A 21803-nucleotide genomic window follows, 5' to 3' on the forward strand; every position below is an offset into this window, starting at 1 on the left:
CCTGGACCAGTTCTTCTGTGAGATTCCCCAGATCCTCAAGCTCTCCTGCTCACACTCCTACCTCAGGGAAGTTGGACTTCTTGTGGTTAGTACCTCTTTAGTCTTTGGATGTTTCATTTTCATTGTGCTGTCCTATGTGCAGATCTTCACAGCCCTGCTGAGGATGCCATCTGAGCAGGGAAGGCACAAAGCCTTCTCCATGTGCCTCCCTCACCTGGCCGTGGTCTCCCTCTTTGTCAGCACTGGCCTGTTTGCCCACCTGAAGCCCTCTTCCATCTCCTCCCCAGCTCTGGATCTGGTGGTGGCTATTCAGTACTCCATGATACCTCCAGCAGTGAACCCCCTCCTCTACAGCATGAGGAACAAGGAGCTCAAAGATGCCCTGAGGAAACTGATTCTGGTGGTAGTAGTTAAGCAGCAATAATAATAACAATAATAATCCTGCTGATTCACCATGGCTGCTGGTCCCCACCATGCTGGAGGGACATGTGATTGTTCTCACATCACACACGGGCATTGGCCATCCACATGCACAAAGGGCATGGGGTCAGTTAGCCCTCGTGGGGCAAATTGCAAATTTCTCTCCCAGCACACACCTGTTGGGATCCCTTTCTCACCCAGACACTCCTTTTCATGATGCCTAGAGTTCCAAAGCACTGAAATCCCTACATTTATCATGTTCAGCTGAAACTGGTCAACAGTTATGGAAGAAGGTGGGAAGGGAGGAAGGAGCAGAACAGCGTTTTTAGAAAAGAAAATTAACATGGGCATTGAAACAAAGGAGCTCTATGTAACAAACTGCAAACTCGATAGGTACAGTAACACCATGATCACCAGTGCGTCTATGATATTTATTTTTGTTGTTCCTGCCATTACAAGAGTTTCATTTTTCCTTGTGTGCTGTCTTCTAATCCAGATTGCAAATACACTTTCTAGGGATTTCGCTGTAGTTGAGCAAGATCCCATAGTGTCCACCTGACGTATGTTTGTGGAGAGCAGTTCTTTTGGCCACCACAGCACTGCAGAAACTTTCCTGGCTCGAGCCAAAGGTCCTAGAGACATAACTGAGTTTGGTAGGTCAGCAGATTTCCTGGCCAGCACAGTAAGAGAAATGGAGAAAAATAATTGGGACAACCTAACCTCATATTTTCACTTGTGCGTTTTAATGACTTCCACACTGCAATAGCAAAAGAGTAACATAAGCTTAGAGGCCTATAGATGCAGATATTGGTTCAAGTTTTCTCTTACGTTGTTTTAACAAAGCCTTTCTCAGTTTTGTTCCCACTACACAAGTCCCTGCTTGGAAGCCAGGACGGCAAAGAGGGCTACACAAATCCGTGCAGATCTTCTGTCTAAAGGGATAGGCAACACATTTCCTTGGTCTTGAGTCACTTAAGGAAGAGCATGGATTCAATCAACACACCTGAAGCTTTTGCAGACCATTTTGGTGCAGGAAGAGGAGGCAGAGTCCTTCAACTTGATCAGTAATAACAGCGTACCTTATAGGAACTCTAGGACCGAGATTCACCTTCAGGCTTACTGCTTCCCTGTGTTGATATAACCCTCTGTCCCTGACAAATTGTCTTGACTTCCTCCTCTCCCAACCCTCACTCTTACAACAGCCAAGGCTGTTTGCAAAGACCCGGCACTGTGAAGACTTTGAATCCACAGCACCCAGACACATACTTGTTGCAGTTAAGGAATGTTTCCTGCTGTTTAGTATGTATGTGATGAGATAATTCATCTTCAGAATCCTGAGGGTGATTCCTCATCACTATACATGATATCCTTTTTTAATGTGTACGATTTATTAGAGCTGAAAGACAAGAGATGTTTGTTGACTTCCCTGAGTAGTCCGCATGCCTCACCTGTGCTCCCGCCATGTTCTGCTACTGGCCTGCCGTGTTCTCACACAGAAGTGACCCTGCCATTGACTCTCAGGAGCATGGGGAAGGTTTTCTTCCCAGGAATTGCTTGCTCCTGCAGTGGCTTCCCAGGAGGCGGGAGAAGGCCTGGGAGGTAGCAGTGCCCTGGACCCAGGCACGCGTCAGCACCTTCAGCTCGTGAGCCATGGGAACTATCCCTCCTTCCGTCAGTACCTATCTGAGGCCAGCTCCTCTCCAACAGCATGACAAGAGCCTGAGGTCTCCTTGCTCACCCAGAGGGCACGCTCCTGATGGGCTCCCATAAGCACTGCTGGCTGCTGGTCCCCAAGCACCTGGCCCAGGAACTGTTTGCAGGGGCCTTATCACAGCCACCAGCAGTGCAGTGCCATGAGGATCCCTCCAGGCCTCTTCTTCCAGCACTTCCTCGAATGATAGGGTTGCGAGGAACAGGAAGGGCCAGGACCCATCTGTGCCTATCCAGCCAGCTGCAGGCAGCACCCTGGGGACTTGTTTTAGCTCAACACCATGAAATGGTGAGTGTAGCAACAGGGCTGACAGTCACTGGTGCCTTCCTCGCCACCCCAGGAGCCAAGACTGTTCCCCAGGGCCAAGGTGCTCCAAAGAAAGGTTTAGGTGCACACAGAAAGGCAGGGAAATACTGCAGGGGTGCGTTTTGCTGCTCCGTCCTGCTGGGCTCAGTGCCTGCATGGAGGGGAACGACCAGCCCTGCCCGGCCTCTCTCCCAGCCCCGACCCCGGCAGACCCTGGGCCATGGCTGTGTGCTGACCCCCGCATGGGACACGGCCGGGGCTGGGCAGGGTCCAGGTGCTGGGGAAGGGTGCCAGAGCAGGAGGGCTGTGGGGGGACGGGGCACCGAGGGCTGTGGTGGGGACCGTGCCGGGGGGACGTGTCCCCAGCCATGAACACAACCTGCCCTGGGCGATGCCTGCACAGTGGGGCCATGGGGCCGTGTGCAGGTGCAGGGACAGGGTGCGACTGGGAGCCCCAATGCTCCTCACGGCTCCCCTGCAAAAGAGAAACCCCCAGGAGAGCTCTCCCAGCCCTGCCCCACGAGCTCTTGTCCCTGCCCCAGCCACAGCAGAGCAGAGGCTGAGCACCAAGAGGCCCCTCAGGCAAAGCTGTGCCGGCCTCGGGGAGCAGGTCCTGAGCACTGGGACAGGCAGAGCGCCCTCCTCCTATGTCCCTGTCCTGCTGGGAGGGTGCCACCGGGCACCAGGGAAGTGGCCTGTTTCTGCCTGGGGTCAGTGTGGGACTTTCACATGTGAGATGAACGCACCAGACTCTGTGCTGCACAAACACCATCCACGACCCCTCACTGCAGCCCCCACTGCTCCCTGCCCTTCCTCTGCTGACCATGCCACCACCCCCGTGCTGCCCCATCTCCCCTCTCCCCAAACCACAGGGACCAGTGGTGTGGTAGGAGCTGGCACCGCCCCACAGCTGCTCTCCAGGCCCAGCCCTCCACACCTTCCCCCCAAACATTGCATCCACCTTCCAGAAGGACAAGAAAGAGCCTCTGGGAAAGGACAGACTGCTGCGTGTCACCTCAGCCCCTGGGAAGCAAATCTTCGTGGGAGTGATTTCCAGCCCCAGGAAGGGATTGGGATCAGCCAGCATGAAGTCATGGAGGGCAACTTGTACCTGGTCCACCCAGATTGCCTCCTGTAATGGGATGACTGGCTGTGTGGACAAGGGGAGTGCTGTGCATAGCTTGTGTATAGCTTGAATGGAGGAAGGCCTTTGACATGGTCTTCCCTAGCACCTTTGTCGCCAAAGTGGGCAGATGTGCAATGCAGCAGTAAGCACTGGAGTATGCAGGAAATTAGCTGGAGGCCACCTGGCTCCAGAGGTGGAGAACAGTGGTGCAAAGTCCAACGGACTAATGGCTACCAGTAATGTTCTTCAGAGGTCACTACTGGAGCCAATGCTGTTTCCTTTATGAGTGATGCAGAGGATGGGATGGAGTGATGGGATGCTGTGGTGAATTAACTCCCCTCCCCACCATAGGAACATACTAGAAGATGAACTACCAATCACCGTGCCCTGTCTATAACCTGGAGCGGGATCGATACCGCACCAAAAGGTCCCCACTACTTTCCTTTTAAGTTGATTGGGCATCCCAGATGAGGTGGTCTGGGCTGTCGACCAAAGGAACCTTCTGGGAGGCTGGCAAGGCAGCGGGTATGCAAATGGCCGGATTGAAAGTGCATGTTTTGATTGGTCAGGTTAGTCCTCCTGGGTGACTACATACTGGATTAGTCTAGTTATAAAAACGCCCAGACAGAAGCACACGTGTGCATGTTGGAGATCTAGAGCTTGAACTCGCGAAGGCAGGTGGACACTCGCCGAAGGTCGATGTGGCCGGGGAAGAAGAGGCTGCGGCAGCTCTTGTCAGAGCTCTCGAGTTGCCCAGCTGCCTCCTACAGGCACATTTCCCCAGCTGAAGATGCCGAGCAGCTGCAGTGGCTGGCCACCGTCGGAGCGGCGGAAGAGATGCTCCACGGGACTTCGTCACCAACACCCCCTCGACCGGGACGCCGTGCGAGGGCACCGCACTACGTGGAGAGGAAACCTGACCTTTCCCACTCCGACTCCTACAATGAGGTGTCACCCCGTCCGGAGGGTCTTGCGGGAGGTCTCTGAGGGCCACCTCTTCCAGCAAGAGCCGTGTGTCCCAGTCCCGCTAGGGAGCTGCTGCTCTGTCCCCGGGAACGGAGAATACCCCGTCCGGAGGGATAATTGCAGCAGGCCCTGCACGCAGGTGTCCCTTCTTCCCTCTGGGGCTATTGCCCCCCAGCCGTGTTCATTGCCGGTTCAGCTCTAGCCGCAGCTGTCTAGTAGCTTGGGCATCAATCTGCTTCCATGACCTTGTTCCCCTTTCTAAAGGTTTTGTGTCTTTCTTGTTGCTGTACACTTTGCTTTGAAATAATGTTATTACTGTTAATTTTCCTTTCTGTACCAGTATATAAATATTGTGTGTGGGTGTATATATACATATATATATACACACACATATATATAGTTACTGCTATGAGAGGAGGAATAAAGTTTGTTTACTGTTAAGTGTTGTGTGCGCTGGCTCTTGTAAACCCCCTCACACCTCAAGAAGGCAACCCCCAGGTCAGCTAAAGAATCTCTGAGTGGCACATACGGCTATCCAACATGCCCTTTTCGTGGTGCACGTGCACTACCGGCATGGGCTGCCACAACAGCATAACTCCGACACGGCCCAAGGACAAGGGGAGCAGCTCCCCGGCAAAGGGGACGAGGCCCCACAGTGAGGCTGGTCACTCTGTCTCCCCTGATCTTGTGCCCATGAGATCCCCCTCCCTGGCTGCCTCCAGACCCTCCATGCCCACACCACTGCCCAGCACACCACGACAACCCTGGCCCTACAGCCCCTCCGGCACCTCCTGCTGCCCCGGGGACAGAGGCACCTGCCCTGAGCTGGTGCCCAGAGAAACCTGTTTCTCGTTCTCATTTTCTCTCTCTGCCTGCTGCCCTGCTTTTCTCCTGGGACATCTCTGCTCCCCAGAGAGCCTTTCCCCAGGTCCGTGTGTCCAGGCTGGCCTAGCTGATCCTACATCCCTCCCCTGTGCTCCCTGCAGGGCCCCAGGCTGGCGGTGCTGCTCTGCAGAACGAGTGGCTGTGGGGCCACGGGGCCATGGGGTGACTCCTGACTCAGCCCTGGCCATGCTGGCTGGGGTGGGAAGCAACCCCCATCTCTGGGGGATAAAAGGGGAAGCCTGGCTTAGTGCTTCTTCATGGTGTCTGTGTTATATTCAAATGAGAGACTTCTGAGGAGAATTGGCATGAATCAAAACTTTTTATTCTTTTTGCAAGAATGGATCAGAGAAAGTAAGGGGAAAAAAAAAAAACCCACCATGTAGCCTTGATGCCAGATGCCCTTAGAATGAGGAGTAGGTGCACATGGGACACTTATTGGTGCTGACCGTGTACCCATTGAAAGAGTTTCCTCAGGGCCTCCTTGAGCTCCTTGTTCCTCATGCTGTAGAGGAGGGGGTTCACTGCTGGAGGCACCACCGAGTACACAACAGCCACCACCAGATCCAGAGCTGGGGAGGACATGGAAGAGGGCTTCAGGTAGGCAAACAGGACAGTACTGACAAAGAGGGAGACCACGGCCAGGTGCGGGAGGCACATGGAGAAGGCTTTGTGCCTTCCCTGCTCAGAGGGCATCCTCAGCACAGCTGTGAAGATCTGCACGTAGGACAGCACAATGAAAACAAAACACCCAAAGAATAACAAAAGACTAACCACAATAAGCCCAACTTCCCGGAGGTAGGAGTGTGAGCAGGAGAGCTTGAGGAGTTGGGGAATCTCACAGAAGAACTGGTCCATGACATTGCCTTGGCAGAGAGGAATGGAAAATGTATTTACAGTGTGCAGGAGAGCATAGAGAAAACCACTGGCCCAGGCAGCAGCTGCCATCCTGACACAAGCTCTGGTGTCCATGAGGGTCCCGTAGTGCAGGGGTCTGCAGATGGCAACGTAGCGGTCGTAGGCCATGACTGTGAGAAGAGAATATTCAGTTGACATGAGAAAGATAAAATGAAAGACCTGGGCAGCACATCCTGAGTAGGAAATGGCCCTGGTGTCCCTCAGGGAGTTGGCCATGGATTTGGGGACAGTGGTGGAGATGGAGGCCAGGTCGAGGAGGGCGAGGTGGAGGAGGAAGAAGTACATGGGGGTGTGGAGGCAGTGATGGCAGGCTACAGCTGTGATGATGAGGCCATTGGCCAGGAGGGCAGCCAGGTAGGTGCCCAGGAAGAGGGAGAAGTGCAAGAGCTGCAGCTCCCATGTGTCTGCAAATGCCAGGAGGAGGAACTCCTTCAGGGAGCTGCTGTTGGACATTTTGCTCTCTCCATGCATGTAGGACTGTCCAAGGAGAAAAAGACAGTGATAAATCAGGAGAGACCCTCTCTGATCCAAACTCTTTCCCTTTCTCACAGACATCCCTCCCCCATACACAGACACACTGCTCTTCTCCTTCTCAGCAGCACCTTTGTTCCACTCCCTGTCCAGAGCTCCACTTTGTGCTGGCTGAGTGTGCCATGAGGAGCAGGGACCTCTGCCCAACGGCTCCAGAGGCATCAGTCCTGCTCTAATGTACAAGGGCTGTTCAACATGTTCACACCCAATTTGGAGGTATTTTGACCAACAAGTAACAATTTCAATTTGGGGGGGAAGCCGGGGAGGGGGGCTTGTTGGTCTGCTCTGCAGGGTAGGAATATGCACCCTCTGCACTGCTCTCAGTGTGAAGACGAGTTTGTCGTGAGAGGCCAAAGCTCTCCCAGTGCCCTACGACAGAGCCAGCACACTGGTCTCCCCAGCAGTCCCAGTCCCTGATGCCTTGGGCATTCACCTCTCTCAGCCACAGGACAATCTCAGCCACAACTTACCCTGAAAGGAAACTGGCCTGTGCTGATAGTGGTGTCCACTTGCACAGCGCACATCTCCAAACTCTCCTCCCTTTCTCAGCTCACATGTTGTGAGAGTGATGGAGAGGGTGTGACATAGTGCATGGCTCTGATGATCAGAAGAAGGACTTGGTGATGTGGCTCTGACACAGAGGGAGGTCTCAACACTCAGCTTCTAGCCAAAGACACACAGGGCTTATTTCAGCTGCCCACGTACAGCCACCGCCAGCAGCAGTTCCAGCTCCTTAGCACCTCTGGGGCTTCTGCATGGGACATTCAGCTATCACGCACGTCCTCCAGAAGAGCTGTGCCCTTCTTGAGGGCAGCACATAGCCAAGCAGCACAGCCCAGGGAGGGTCAAGGGTCTTAAAGGTGGAGGTGTCGTGAAGGGACAGTCAGCTCATTCCCCAGCCCCACACTCTGCTCCTTTGAGCCCCTGAGGCAAGAACGAGAACTCCTCCTCTCACTCCATCCACAGAAACAGCTCTGCAGCAGGCGAGTTTGTTTTAGACTCTGTAGCTGCAAATGTCATCCCCAGAAAGCCCCCGAGCAAGAACAAGAGCAGCCCGGACAGGGGGAGAAGCAAGGAGCAACACCTTGATGCTTCTGCCTAGGGTGGCAAAGAGAGAAAGAGTGAGGGACACTGAGCAAGGTCTTGCCCTAACCCAGCTGTGCACACCACCTCCCAGATGCAGACATCACAGGGCAGTTGTCCTCAGTCCCTTAGTCACGGTTTAGGAAACGGGCACTCAGCAGGAGAGCTGCTCCTCTCCTCTTTTCGGGCTCTGGGTGCCGAAAAAGCTATTTGGGTCCTAGATCCCTTGACCTTGAGGGCAGAGGGCTCTGCTGGGTGGCAGGGGACAGATGCAGGGGACTTGCAGAGGGGAAAGCATCTGCACTGCCGGAGCTGGCAGAGCATTTCCTGCACCCCAACCTCGCATGAGGTTTCTGGTAGCAGTTTCCTCTCCCTCTTGGATCATTTCTCTGCTGCTTGGAGATGTCCTTGCTGGGAGCTCTTCCTCTGTCCCCACACAGACCCCACCCCCCCCAATGTGATCCCAGCTCTGCCCTACAGAAACCTCCAAGCAGCAGGAAGCTGCCCAGCAGCATCTCCCTGTGTGCAGGAGCTAAAGAGCAGACCAGAAGATCTCCCATGAGACTGGCAAGGTGATGTTGGTGGTGCCTGCAGGCTGAGGGGTGGTGAAGGCACTTGCTGAGGTGCCTTGCAAGTGTTGTCACCCTTCAGTGTGCTGGTGAAGAGGCTTAGCCCCAGGATTAAACCTGACTGCTGCATTTCCATTCCCACCAGGCAGAGACAAGTCCTCTGGAAAACTCCACTCTCCAAATATCCTCGTGGTGAGCGAGAGCTGTGGGCAGCCCTGACCCACGCAGCACCCTCTCAGCACGACAATGAACCTGCCCTGCTGGGGGGTCGCTCCTCCCACCCAGACCTTCTCCCTGCAGCACCGCAGGTTGCTGCCCAGGCAGGCTGAATGCTGACCCGCACAGGCAGCAGAGTCACTGCCCCGGGCACACAACACCCCGCGGTGGCAGGGACACTGCACCTGGGACTATACCCCAGCTTCACACCCCTGCACCAGCCCTGGGAGGAGGAAGCAGCATGCCCTGTCCCGGGGACAGTGGGGCAGGACATCCCTGCTCTGAAGCCTCTCTCCCTCTTCTGCCCTGGAGGAGCCGGGAGAGCGATCCTCACAACCCCATTGCCCTGCAGCCAGACACTCACCATGCAAACAGCTGGGAAGATGTCTCCCACAAGGAGCTCTCCTCTCTCCTCCCACTCCACACTGCCTTCCACTTCTCTCTGCCTTCTCGCAGCTCCTCTCAGCAGCAGCAGGCAGTGCCCGGAGCCCTGCTGCTCTTGGCAGAGGAGCTGCTCCTGCACACAGCTGGGCACATGGGCACTGCTGCCACGGTGCCACCAGCTCCCTCTCTCCCAGGAGCCTGGCCCCACTCAGGAGCAGGGGCACAGCTGCAGGCATGAATTTCTCTGTCCCTCGGGCTCCCTCGCGATTGTCCTGGGGCTCCAAGGCTGACAGCTCCTGAGTGGCAGCACGGTCCCCTCTGGGAAATGCTCTTGCAAGTGTGCTCATCACCTCCAGTCCCTCTCTGGGCTGTGGAGGGAGACTGATTTCAGCAGTGTGCTTGATCCCATCAGGGGACAGAGGTGGAGAGAGGGGGACATGTTCCCCTCTCTCAAGCCCTATTCCTGGCCCAGCACCTGGCAGTAGACCTGGGCAGGGACAGGGACAGGGACAGGGAGAGGGGGTCATTTCCCCTGCACAGGGCAGGGATTCAGAGGAGGAAATGCAGGTGGTTCATGTCAGCTTGGCAGGCCTTGGGCAGCAGGGGGATTCAGCTCCCTCCCAGGCAGCCCACAACCCCCTAGCAGGTGGGATCCCTCTGGCCTCAGCTCAGCTGTGCCCAAAACAGGTGCCCGCATGCAAGCCCTTGTCTGAGCTGCCACCATGAGCAATAGGGATGGAGAGGGGAGTCAGCAGCTCACACCCACAGCCCTGGTGATGGCTGAGCTTCCAGGCTTGGTCCAAGAGCTGTGTGTGTGTGTCTGCCAGCTGTGATGGAGCAATTCTGAGACACCCACATCCTGCCTGAGCCTCAGCTGTGGGCCGGAGGGGTCGTGGGGTGGATTCCCCTGGCCATCTGAAACTACACCAGATATTTTCAGTGTCTGAACCTTCCTTAGCCATGTGTTTCTATGGAGTCCACAGAGCTGTTCAGCTGACCAAAAGGAGGAATTCACCAGAAGGACAGCCAGCTCACTCTCCAGGCTCCACCAGCTGTATGTACTGCCGCTCAAGTCACCACAAAGCTAAGACACAGGCACATCCTGGCTTTGCAGACACTTCAGTTAATTCAGGGCTCTCATTTTCAGGCAATATAAAGAGCCTCTAGCACCATGCCAGGTGCCTGGGGTGCCCAGCAGGATCTGCAAGTGGCTGGCACATACCACACAGGACCTCCAGGGAAGCCATGGGCTGGTGGAGGGTGTTTGGGGCAGACCCCACAGAGTCTCTCACAGGGGTTTGGGGCCTGCATGCCAGCAACTGAACACCAACACCATGGCATGGTGGGAAGGTCCTTCCCAGCTACAGCCAGGGGTGCTGCAGGACTGGGAGGCACATCACACCAAGGTCTCCACTCATGTCTCTGCACTCTCCAACCCTCCTAGCTCTTCTCCCCCTGAACCTCTTCTCACCCCCTCACATGATATGAACAGGGACTGGGCTAAGGATGTCCTCGGGATGTCTGGATCAAAGGCTGCCCAGGCCTAGGGACTCCCTCAGTGGCACCTTGTCCTTCATGGAGATTGGTTCACTTCTGTCACAGACCCCAAGGTGCTGCAGACGCAGCTCAGGCAGCAAACCCCTCTCCTGCCATTCCTGCACAGCCCAGCACTGGTTCTCCCTGGCCTTGGGCCCTGCAGGGTTTGCCCTCTCAGGGGGAACCTCCTTTCACCAGCACATTGCCACCTGCTTTTTACGCCAGCATCTCTCTGCTCTGAAGTGGGACCATCGCACACTTGGTGTTCCTGGCCCTTGGTAACAGGTTTCACCATGGCCAGTTGGACTTTAACATTTCTAGAATAATTGAGATGTGGTAGGGTCAGTCACAGTACTGGAGAGCACAGAGGGTGGGGTACAAGCTCTTCAGGACAGATCAACAGGGAAGATGAGGAAGGAGGATGCCCTTTGTGTGAAGAGGCAGCTTGGATGGGTGGAGGTCTTCCACGGGAGAGGCAAGGGTTTGGGTGAGAGCTTGTGGGTGAGCCTCAGAGTCAGGGTGACATCACAATGGGAGCTAGAGACCACCCAATGAGGGTGAGGAGGTGGATGCAGTCTCCTTGAAGCAACATGAGAAAGTCTGTGGATCACAGGCCCTGGTTCTTATCAGAGGGACTTTACTCTCCCAGACATTAGCTGCAAGGGCAAACAGTCCTGGAAGGCATCAGGGACAGCTTCTTAGCACATCCACACGACAGGCCAATACTCATGATGCTTTTCTGTAGCTGGACATTTCCAACAGGGAGGAACGGACCAGGGATGGGATGCTCAGTGTCAAAGTTTCCTGTCATGACCTGGAAGAAGTAGAGTTCTAGATCCTGAGGGGAGTGAGGAAGGACAGGAGTGGAGCACAGACCATTAACTTCAGAGGAGCAGACTTTGGCCTGTTTTGGGGAGTGGTGGGAGATCCCATGGGAGGCCGCTCTGAAGGGCCCAGGAGCTCAGGAAAGGCAGCAGGTCTTTGAGGACAGCACCTGACAAGCACAAGGATGCTCCATCCCAATACTCAGTAAAACTAGTAGACACCTCGAGAGAGTGGCTGGGCTGCACTGGGAAGTCAGGACTGAACTCCAGGGCAATCAGGCAGCATACTGGAAGCAGAAGGAGGGAGAGGCTGCAATGGAGGAATTCAGAAATATTGTCCAGCGAAGCAGGGATGGTGTTAGGGAAGCCAAAGCTCCCCAAGGGTAGATACTTGCAGGGGACATCAAAGGCATGAAGAAGAGCTGCTACTGCTTCAGGGTCAGTAAAAGAGTAAAAAGGAAAATGTTGGCTCACTCCTGGATCAGGCAGAGGAAAACAACCAACAGTGAGTGATGACGAAGCGAGGGATGACTTGCAAGAACTCAACCCATATAAGTCTGCAGGACTGGGTGGGCTGCATCTGAGGACATTGAGAGAGCTGGCCACTATCGCAACAAGACTGCTGTCTGTTATCTTTGAAAGGCTGTGGAGATCAGGGGAGGTCCCAAAGAGCTGAAGAAGGAATATGCTGTGCCCATCTTCAAAAAAGGCCACAAGGACAAATCAGGGAGCTGCAGGCCATTCAGCCACACTTTGGTGGGGAGTGTGTCATGGAATGAGTTATCTCGCTTTACATTTCTGGGCACAGGAAGAAGGTAATGGGGAACAGTCCGCATGGGTTTACTGGAGGTAAAGCCTTCCTGATCAACTTGATTACCTTCTGTGATAAAAGGCCTGTCCTTGTGGAGGAGAGGAGAGTAGTGGATGTCATTTACCACAGTTTTAGCAAGGGGTTTGACATCATTGTCTCACACTAGATGGTTGAGGGCTGCCATCCAGATGGACCCCTGCAGGAAGGAGGAATGGGTTGCCAGGAAGTTTATGGAATTCACAAATGAAACAAATGCCAGGTCCTGCACCTGGGGTACACAAAACACCCTGCAGTGATCTGGGCGGGAGAGTGGCCAGCTGGGCAGCAGTTCTGCAGAGAAGGACCTGGGAGTCTTTGTGGGCAGCAAAGAGAGCGAGAGCCAGCAGCACGCCCTGGCATCAACGGAGGCCACAGTGTCCTGAGCTGCCTGAACAAGAGCACAGCTGGGAGATTGAGGGAAGGGATTATCCCCCTCTACTCCACACCTGTTAGAGCACATCCAGATACTACAGCCATTTGGGGTCCTGTGTAGAAGAACACTGTTGATGACATGGAGTGAGTTTGGTGGCACACCCCCAAGGAGCCCAGGCACCAGAGCACTTGCCCTGTGAGGAGAGGCTGAGGGAATGGGCCTTGCTCAGCCTGAAGAAGGGAAGGCTTTGCGCAGACCTAATCACAGCCTCCCCGTACCTTCCAGGATGTCACCAAGAAGATGCAGTCAGGCTCTTCACCATTGTGCACAATGGGAGGATGAGGCCCCAATGGGCATTAGCTGAAACTAGAGAGAGCTTGAAGCTGGGGATAAGGGGAAACTTTTGACCCATCCAGACAGTCAAGCACTGGGGCAGGTTTTCCAGAGAGGTGGTGCCATCTCCACCCTTAGAAGTTTTTGAAGTCCTAAAGGAGTAAAGCCTTGAGCAACCTGGATGGAGCTGACAGCTGACCCTGCTGGACCCTGCTGGACCCTGCTGCGAAGGAGGCTGGACTAGAGACCGCTGCAGGCCCCTCCCAACCTGCCTGAATGATTCAGCATTTCCTTCCACCCTGGGTCTTCCCTTGTTGACCCTAGGGAAAACCTTCAGCTTCCTCGTGACTATAGAAGTCGGTCTCCCAAAAGTATGACCAGATCAATTGCATGTTCCTTGTCCCACTCTGGTCAGAGGCATTCAGATTGAGGGCTGCTTGGCAGCCACCCCCAAATCACCTTCAGTTTTCTTTTCCTTCACCTTTTATTGCATTTTGTCCCTCTTTTCTCCCTTCCAAACTCTTCTTTTACCATCCTGATCCCCTCCCATGCAGTCAGCCAACCTCTGTTTACCCATTGGCCCTGGGTTTCCTTTCTTTGTGCATTCATTTGGCTTGTCTGAGATGGTTGCCATGACGATTTCTACTTTTACCACTAGGGCCTTGAAACTGGTACTGCCTTTTATTATGTGTAGTGTCCTGCAGGTCCTCATGCTGTTACCCTGCCAGAGGCACTGCAAGATAGGATGAGCCATCAGCACGCATATATTAACAGCTGACCCAGAGGAGCCTGAGTCCAGAGGGGCCTTGAGAAACTTGGGGTTTTGTCCAACAAAAACTTCATGACGTTGTGCAAGGAGAAGTGTCAGACCTTGCATCAGGGGGCAGAACAGGCTGTGCATCAGGACAGGCTGAGACCTGACCGGCAGAAGAGTGACCCTGAGGAGAAGGGCCTAGATGTTACAGGAGGGATGCCCTATGAGCCAGTGCTGCGTGCTCACCACAAATGAGGCCAGCTGCATAGAGGGCTGCATTAGGAAGCGCATAGCCATCGAGACAAGGGCAGTTCTTATCCCCCTCGACTCAGCACTGGTGTGGCCACATGTGGGATGGTGTGTCCCAGTGTGGGCTGCCCAGTGCTGGAGGAATGGGGAGGAACATGGAGAGGGTCCAGAGGAGGTCTGCCAAGATGGGGTTGGGGGCCTGAAGGCCACGGCCTGTACGGAGAGGCAGAGGGACCTCGACTTCTTCAGCCTGGTGAAGTGTTAAAGACAAATGGAATATAGTAGTAGCCTGGGACTGCTTGAAGGGTGGTTCCAGAGGGGATGGAGCTTTTGTTGGTAGTAGGAAAGAGCACGAAGAGGGGAAAGGGTCACAAACTGCATCTTGAGAGGTACAGCCTGGGCTTCACGAAAAAGACATGTCACTTGAAGGGTAGTGCTGTGGTGCAACAGGTCAGCCAGAGGCCTCTGAGGTCACCCCATGCCTTTGTGTTTCAAAGAACACCAGCAAGGATAGAGAGACCTCAGTAAGTATGGAGAGATCCTGGGGACAGAGCAAGGGGAGGAAGCATGTTGGGTGTCTACAGGCTGCAGGGAAGGAGGCACAGGCATGGGACAGTGTAGGACAGCCTGTGGTGGAGACGGCTGAGGGCACTGCCATGGCTGAAAGCCTCCAACAGAACCGAGGTCTCTAGCCTCTTGGCTATGGTTGGTGTCTCTGCTCCTAAGGCCTCTGAGAAGAAGTTTCCTTAAACCACTGGGACCTCCTTGTCCACGGGGAACCAAGAGATGCCATATTGTTGTCCTGCAGTTGGAGCTGCACATGCCCACCTTCACACTGACCCCCAGAAAGAGCCCCGAACAACGCGTGAGGGAAGTCACCACCCTTCACAAGGACTGGGTGTCAGGGCCTGGTTGCTCTGCTTCATTACACACATCAAGGCTGACTTGGCATCACAGCCACCTGCACATTGTCTTGGCCTACCTGCCTTCAGGGCCTCCAGCTTTGTGCTCTCATCAGCCCCCTGGGGAGGCTTTGTCAGTAATGAGCCCTCAGTGGGACTTGTTAACACTCCAAAAAACTTTGAGATTTACTACTCCCTTCAACTTCTGGAGAGGTTTCTTCAGCCTCCTCTCAGCATCCAAGGTCCATGGGCTCAGCACCAAATACACCTGAGGGGTCATTAAAATGCAGAAAGCCCTAACAACCCATGCCTCTTTCCATCATTTTCTTCAGTTCTTCTGTGGCTAATTGGCAAGTGTTCAGGAGGGTATTGAAAAGAGCAGGATTTCAAGGAGCACCTGAAAAGTAAAGACGTCTGCTTTTCGAGCTTTTTTTATTCTTCACGTTTCAGAAGTGATACCCACCTTCTCCAATTCACACTGAACCGTGGTGTTTTCTAATTAAGCCTGGACATGTAGGAAAAGCAGTATTTTGGATGGGAGACATGTATGGACAACCTTCCTCCCCACCTCCCCAGCCCCGACATTTCTCTCCTCAGCCCCTGGGGACTTCCCTCACTCGGCTTAACATCTAGCCTTTTCCCACTCAAGCCTGTAGCTGAATGTTACAGCTCCTGGGCAACAATTCCCACCTGCTTTCCTTAGAAAATCAGCTGCAAACAGACACAGAAGGATTTGTCTCAATTCTGATCCAACACAAACACGATGCAGTGTCCTAAGAAATAACATACAATCCTCAAGTGTATGTCAAGGGCAAGAAGCCTCCAGGGAGGTCCACAGTCTGCAAGGAATAACCTTCCTTGACGTGTTCTTGACAAATAGATGGGGAAGGCTAGTTAGAAACACAGTGAAGGAGTTGTTTGGAGAGACAATGAGACTGCTGAAAGAGAAGGCAAACTTCAGGCTCCCTGAAGCTCAGAGCAGTGACTAGGGAGTGGAGAAGTACCTGAATGATACAGAGGAAGGGGAGGAGGAAAACTGGGAAACTATGGGAAGGGCATATGCCCAGATCATCCGAAGCAAAGTTGACCTCAGAAATGATGAATGCAATCAGGACACGTGGAAATACGTGAAAGGATTCTGAGATTAAATCCACAGCATAAGAGCAGTGGTCATGGAAGTTTGGGGTAGGTCAAAATTACTTCTCCTGAGATTCATATCCTTCCTCAACATTTCCATTATGTAATCCTGAGAAAGCACTGACATTTTGTTAAAATTAGTCAATCATTTCAGCTGATGAAAATGTAGTCTTTTTTAAACATAACAAAAGAAAACAAAACTTTGAAAATTGTTTTTTTTGAGGAAGAGCTCAGGTGTCTGAGTACAAGCACCCACCAGGACTCCCCAGGTCCTTCTCTGCAGAGCTACTTTTGGAGTATATGGCGGTGATTCTGTTATTGCTCTTACCTCTCCATCATCTCAAGATCACTGCAGTGACAGACAGCCTCCACATTTCCATTCCCACCCAGGCTGAGTTCCTGAGAAAGGGGAGGATGGCACCATCTACTTCGAGGTGCAAATTGCAGAGGTAGAGACATCACACTGCAGAAAAGCCTGCTGTTCTCCCCTCACCTCTGAGGGGATCCAGGCCATGGACTTAAAGGTGGATGCAAAGAAGTTCAGGGGTAATGTAGATATGCCTGAGGCAGTGCCTCCCAGGCTGCCCTTACAGTCACTGGAGAGAAGGAGGTGTTCACCGGCCTTCTTCAAGATGGTCACATAAAGCACAAACGACTCATGTCCCAGAAACATTTGCTCGGTGCTTGAAATGAGGCCTGAGAGCACAGGCTTTTAGGATACTTCAAGCTGAAGGGACCACAGGAAGCCTGTAGTGCAACCTGCTGCTGCTCAAAGCAGGGTCAGAAATAGGGTCAGAAACCAAAAAAATGTCCCTGTCAAAGGATTTCAGGGGTGATACAACAAGAGAAGACGGTAGAAGCTTGACAGGGTGGTAGAAGTCCTGTGGACAAAAGGGTTTCCTTTTTCCTGTTCTCCAGAGAATTAAATCCTCCGCTCTGCAGAGAGAAGAAGCTGGGACACTACCTTTGCCACTAACACGGAGGTGGAGAAGCTCCTGAGTCCCTTTCAGAGAGAGGCTGCTCCAGAGGTCACCACCCCAGTGGCACTAGACCCCCCAGGCGTGCCTGCCTTTCTGCTGGGCACCCTCCAGCCCCAGGCAGGAGGTCTGCGGGGAACCGAGTGGGGTCTGCAGCCTGCACCCTGGCCACCCAGCAGGTGTGGAGGGACCCCACTCCCCTAGATGAGCCTGGGCTCTCCTGCATTTCCTTAGCGTGAAGTCTGTGTCCCCTCTGGGTGGTCACACAGCCCTGCAGGGAGGGCCAGCACGGGAAACACAATCTCTGTTCTGGGGGGTGAAGAGAGAGGGGAGGGCAGAGGGGGATCTGCTCCTGCCCCGGGCAGCGATGCCCTCCCTGCAGCTGGTGCAGCCCTGCTGATGCCCTGTAACCCATGAGCCCTGGAGATGGGACTCAGCGGGCTGAATGCCTGGCGTCTTCCTGAGAACTTTTCTGCAGTCTCCCTGCCCTGGTTGGACTCCTCTTGCCCATGGTGCAGAGACTCCTTCTGAGGATGAACTCACTCACTGTGTAACTCCGAGGACATGGTCGACCAGGTATTACAAAGGCCAGCAAGATCTCAACCCCACAACAGTGTCCCCTGCCCCTCTCTCCACCTTCCAGCTCCTTCCTCCTAGAGCATTTAGATTGGGAGGGACCACTTTGGACCTCCAGGACCACGACCTGCTCTGAGCTGGGCGAACTTTACAGTTAGATCAGGTTGGTAAGTGCTTTCTCCAGGAGAGTTTTTGAAGATCTCCTGGCCCCTGCCCCAGAACTGCTCCACTCTCATGGCTATTACTATTATTCTTTCCCTTAAACTCATTTGAAATTTCCTTTGCTGCTGCTTGTCCTTGTTATCTCTTGCCCTTTCCTCCTCCCAAGCCCTGAGCCCCGAGTCAGACCATCCCACCAACTTTGAGGACAATCACAGCCCTGTCTCCAAGCACAGTCTTGCTAGATTCTCCTGGGACTGCGCAGGCAAGTCATGGTGGCCAGCTCCAAGCAGAGCTATGCACTATGCGTCCCTATGTGGTCTTAGAGGAGAGCGTATGGAGACATAACATTATGCAAGGCAGAGCCTGTGGGCTGTCTGCAGGGCAGAGCTGGGGGCAGCAGGGGTGAGAAGAGAAGACCTCCAGCAGCTCCTCTCCACACCCAGGCAAGGAATGAAGCACCTGGAGGTGCTCCTGAGAGAGGATGGTGACACAGGAGAGAGGGCACCAGGAGCTGCGGTGCTTGGCCCCAGGACCTCCCCTGCACGCTCCCTTTCAGTCCTGCACAGGTCTCGTCCTCCCAAGGGTCATATCTGAATGCCCAGTCCTCCAGCTGGGCGTGGAGCCCTGTCTGGAGGTGACTTTTGGGGTAAGGGCCAGCATGCAGGCTGGGGGAGATTGTCGCGAGGACATGTGCGGGGGACAGGGCCTGAGGGACAGCAGCAACCTGACACGGCTCCTGGGTCCTGCTTCCTTCAAGGCAAGCTCTGACACAGGGTCTCAGCCTTCCTTTTGGTGCCACCCTTCAGGAGGGACCATGGCACTGTGAGCGGGGAGGGTGGGGAGCATTAATCCTTCTTCAGCCACTTCCCAAGCCATGCAGAGGGCCAGGACTGCAAAGATTTCTGGCTCAGCATCGTGAGCTCACTTTAATATACCCACGCTCTGAATGTTTGTTTGTTTGTTTTTAAATTAAATGTCAGCATTTTTCGCTCCAAGAAACTTCCAAGCCCAGTCCCACTTCCTCCTTCTGATCTCTCCCAACCCCTCCTCTGGTCTCGTTGCCATTCCCACACCCCCTGCCCTGATCTCCCCACAGGGCCCTGAGATGACAGTGCTGCTCTGCACAGCAAGCACACTGTGGAGCCACAGGGCCGTGGAGGGACTCTGCACCTCTGCACTGGTGGTACTGGTGAGGATGGGAAGCAGACCCAACCATTAGGGATCACGGCCTCTACTCCCTCCAGGGGTCTGCTGATGTGTCAAGTGCTTGGAGGGACTAGGGAGCATTTCCGGGGGTACTTGCTGTGCCCAGCTGCACCTCTAGATCCTGCCTCTGCTATTTCACAGAAAGCGACATGAATCACTCTCTAGTCTGCCTTCCCCATGCCAGCTGGGTCCTTACTGTCTCTCCTGGGATTGCAGAGTCCTCCTTTGCCTGCGGAGACCTGGGTTTAGTGCTTTCCCTTGAGGTGACTCCACCTTGGACCATCTCTCCCTTTGTGAGGCTCCACTCACTGCCCACCCCAGGCACAGGCTGCCCCAGGACACCCCCCTGGGCTCTCCTGGCAGCCCCAGCTTCCCCTCCAGAAGGACAGGCATCTGACACTGTGCCTGAACATGTGCGACAGCTCTGGGCATGTCAATCAGTGACCATTCATCCCCCCTGCTGTCACTGGGCACCGATGGGTGGCCGAGTCCTAAATGCAGCCCTTGGTCTCTAAGAGGTCATTACGTGAGTATGAGCTTTTTGCTCCTGAACCCACGGAGAAGCCAGCCCAGCAGGCCCTTCTGGGACACAATTCCTTGGGCCTCTTCTTGACACCAGCTTTGGAGGAAGAGCCCAGCCTTCAGGGACTGCAGCAGGAAGAACCTACTTTATTCCAGAGATAACTGGGAGGGCGTCAGCTCTGACCCAGTGTTAGACACAATATGATATGGGCACCAGGGGAGACAGAGCAGTCTCAGGAAAGGTGGAGGGAATCTAAGCATTTATGTAGCAATATGATAAGAAATTATGCCAAGAACAGTAATAACAGTAATCAGAAAACTAAAGTGAACAAACAAAGCTCAGTCCCGTTATGGGACACAGTGGGAGTCATTTGTGGAGAGAAATGGCACTTTTATCACTGCTGAAAAATGTCCATGGCATCACTTTCCTCAGGGCATCTCTGAGCTCCTTGTTCCTCATGCTGTAGAGGAGGGGTTTCACTGCTGGAGGCACCACCGAGTACACAACAGCCACCACCAGATCCAGAGCTGGGGAGGACATGGAGGGGGGCTTCAGGTAGGCAAACATGCCAGTACTGATAAACAAGGAGACGACAGCCAGGTGAGGGAGGCACATGGAGAAGGCTTTGTGCCTTCCCTGCTCAGAGGGCATCCTCAGCACAGCTCTGAAGATCTGCACGTAGGACAGTACAATGAAAATGAAACACCCAAACATTAAAAAGGCAGTAAACACAAGAAGCCCCACTTCCCGGAGGTAGGATTGTGAGCAGGAGAGCTTGAGAATCTGGGGAATCTCACAGAAGAACTGGTCCACGTCATTGCCTTGGCAGAGAGGTATGGAAAATGTGTTGGCTGTGTGCAGCACAGCATGGAGAAAACCACTGGCCCAGGCAGCTGCTGCCATTCTGACACAAGCTGTGGTGCCCAGGAGGGTCCCGTAGTGCAGGGGTCTGCAGATGGCAACGTAGCGGTCGTAGGCCATGACAGTGAGGAGAGAATACTCTGCTGAAAATAAGAAGACAAAGAAAAAGACCTGGGCAGCACATCCCGAGTAGGAAATGGTCCTGGTGTCCCTCAGGGAGTTGGCCATGGATTTGGGGACAGTGGTGGAGATGGAGGCCAGGTCGAGGAGGGCGAGGTGGAGGAGGAAGAAGTACATGGGGGTGTGGAGGCGGTGGTCGCAGGCTACGGCTGTGATGATGAGGCCGTTGGCCAGGAGGGCAGCCAGGTAGATGCCCAGGAAGAGCGAGAAGTGCAAGAGCTGCAGCCCCCATGTGTCTGCAAAGGCCAGGAGGAGGAACCCGTTGAGGAAGCTGTCATTGGACATTTTGCTCCCCCTGAGTATGGGGAACTGTGCAAGGAGAAAAAGATAGTGACTAGTTAGAAAAGAATTTTAAAAATAAACAATTAAACAAATAAAGTGTTCAATTTCTCACTAAAAACACCACATTGCCTCCCAGGTACAGTAGGGGGTACATGGGAACGGGGGTGAACAATTTCTGTCAAATGAAGTCCATCATCTGAGTTTTGCAGAAATTAGTTTCAGGGATTTTTTAAAATATTTTTTATTTTCTCTGAGATGCCCCTGTCACCCCAAGGTAGAAATCCTCAGCATTTCTGCTGTGAGTCCTGAGAGGAAAGCATCCACTGTCACTTGGGGCAGAGTGAGGACATTTCCTTTCTTAGCCTTGTTCCTAAGCTGTCCTGTGCTCGCACCTCTTTCAGCTGGAGGATGATGTTACCCTTAAAAGAAACCAGCCCCTGCTGAGAGCAGAGCAGTGCACTTTCAAAGGGCAGATCTCCAAACTCCTCACCCTTTCTCCAGGCACCTCAGGCAGCTCTCCTCACTCCCCTTCTGGCCAAGGACACTCAGGGCTCTTTGCAGCTGCCCACCTACAGCCTCCCACCTCCTTCTCCACACTCTCTGCCTCCCTGAACCTTCTTGATAGGTCTGTCAGCTATCAGAGAGAAGCTGAGAGACAGCGGTGCCTTTCGAGAGGGCAGCTCGCAGCCTGGCAGGACACCACAGGGAAACAAAGGACTGTTAGGACTGAAGACGGGCTCTCCTTCAGGGAGAGCCAGCTCATTTCCCAGTCCCACGGACTGCATTTTCTGGAGCTCCACAGGTCAGGAGGAGGCAGGGGAAAAACTCACTCCCATTCACACCCCTCTGTTGCCGAACTTGCAGTGTCAGTGTCTGAACTGCAGCTGGAACCCCCCAACCCCAGGGAGCCTGAGAGAGGAACAGGAGCAGCATGGAGAGGAGGGGAAACAAGGGGCAGCACCATGA

The 21803-nt window shown here is 54.0% G+C and overlaps 1 protein-coding gene across 1 annotated transcript; it reads right to left on the bottom strand.

The window, feature by feature from the left end:
- Positions 1–11300: 11300 nt before the first annotated feature.
- Positions 11301–20495, bottom strand: LOC138062718 (olfactory receptor 14A16-like). Its single transcript, XM_068921724.1, has 2 exons — positions 19998–20495; positions 11301–11486 (listed from the first exon to the last, which is right to left on the bottom strand). The coding sequence occupies exons 1-2, from the start codon at positions 20493–20495 to the stop codon at positions 11301–11303; spliced, it is 684 nt and encodes a 227-aa protein (XP_068777825.1).
- Between the last annotated feature and the right edge of the window lie 1308 nt (positions 20496–21803).

The sequence above is a fragment of the Struthio camelus genome, chromosome 29 (assembly GCF_040807025.1).
Source record: "Struthio camelus isolate bStrCam1 chromosome 29, bStrCam1.hap1, whole genome shotgun sequence".
Lineage (NCBI taxonomy): Eukaryota > Metazoa > Chordata > Aves > Struthioniformes > Struthionidae > Struthio > Struthio camelus.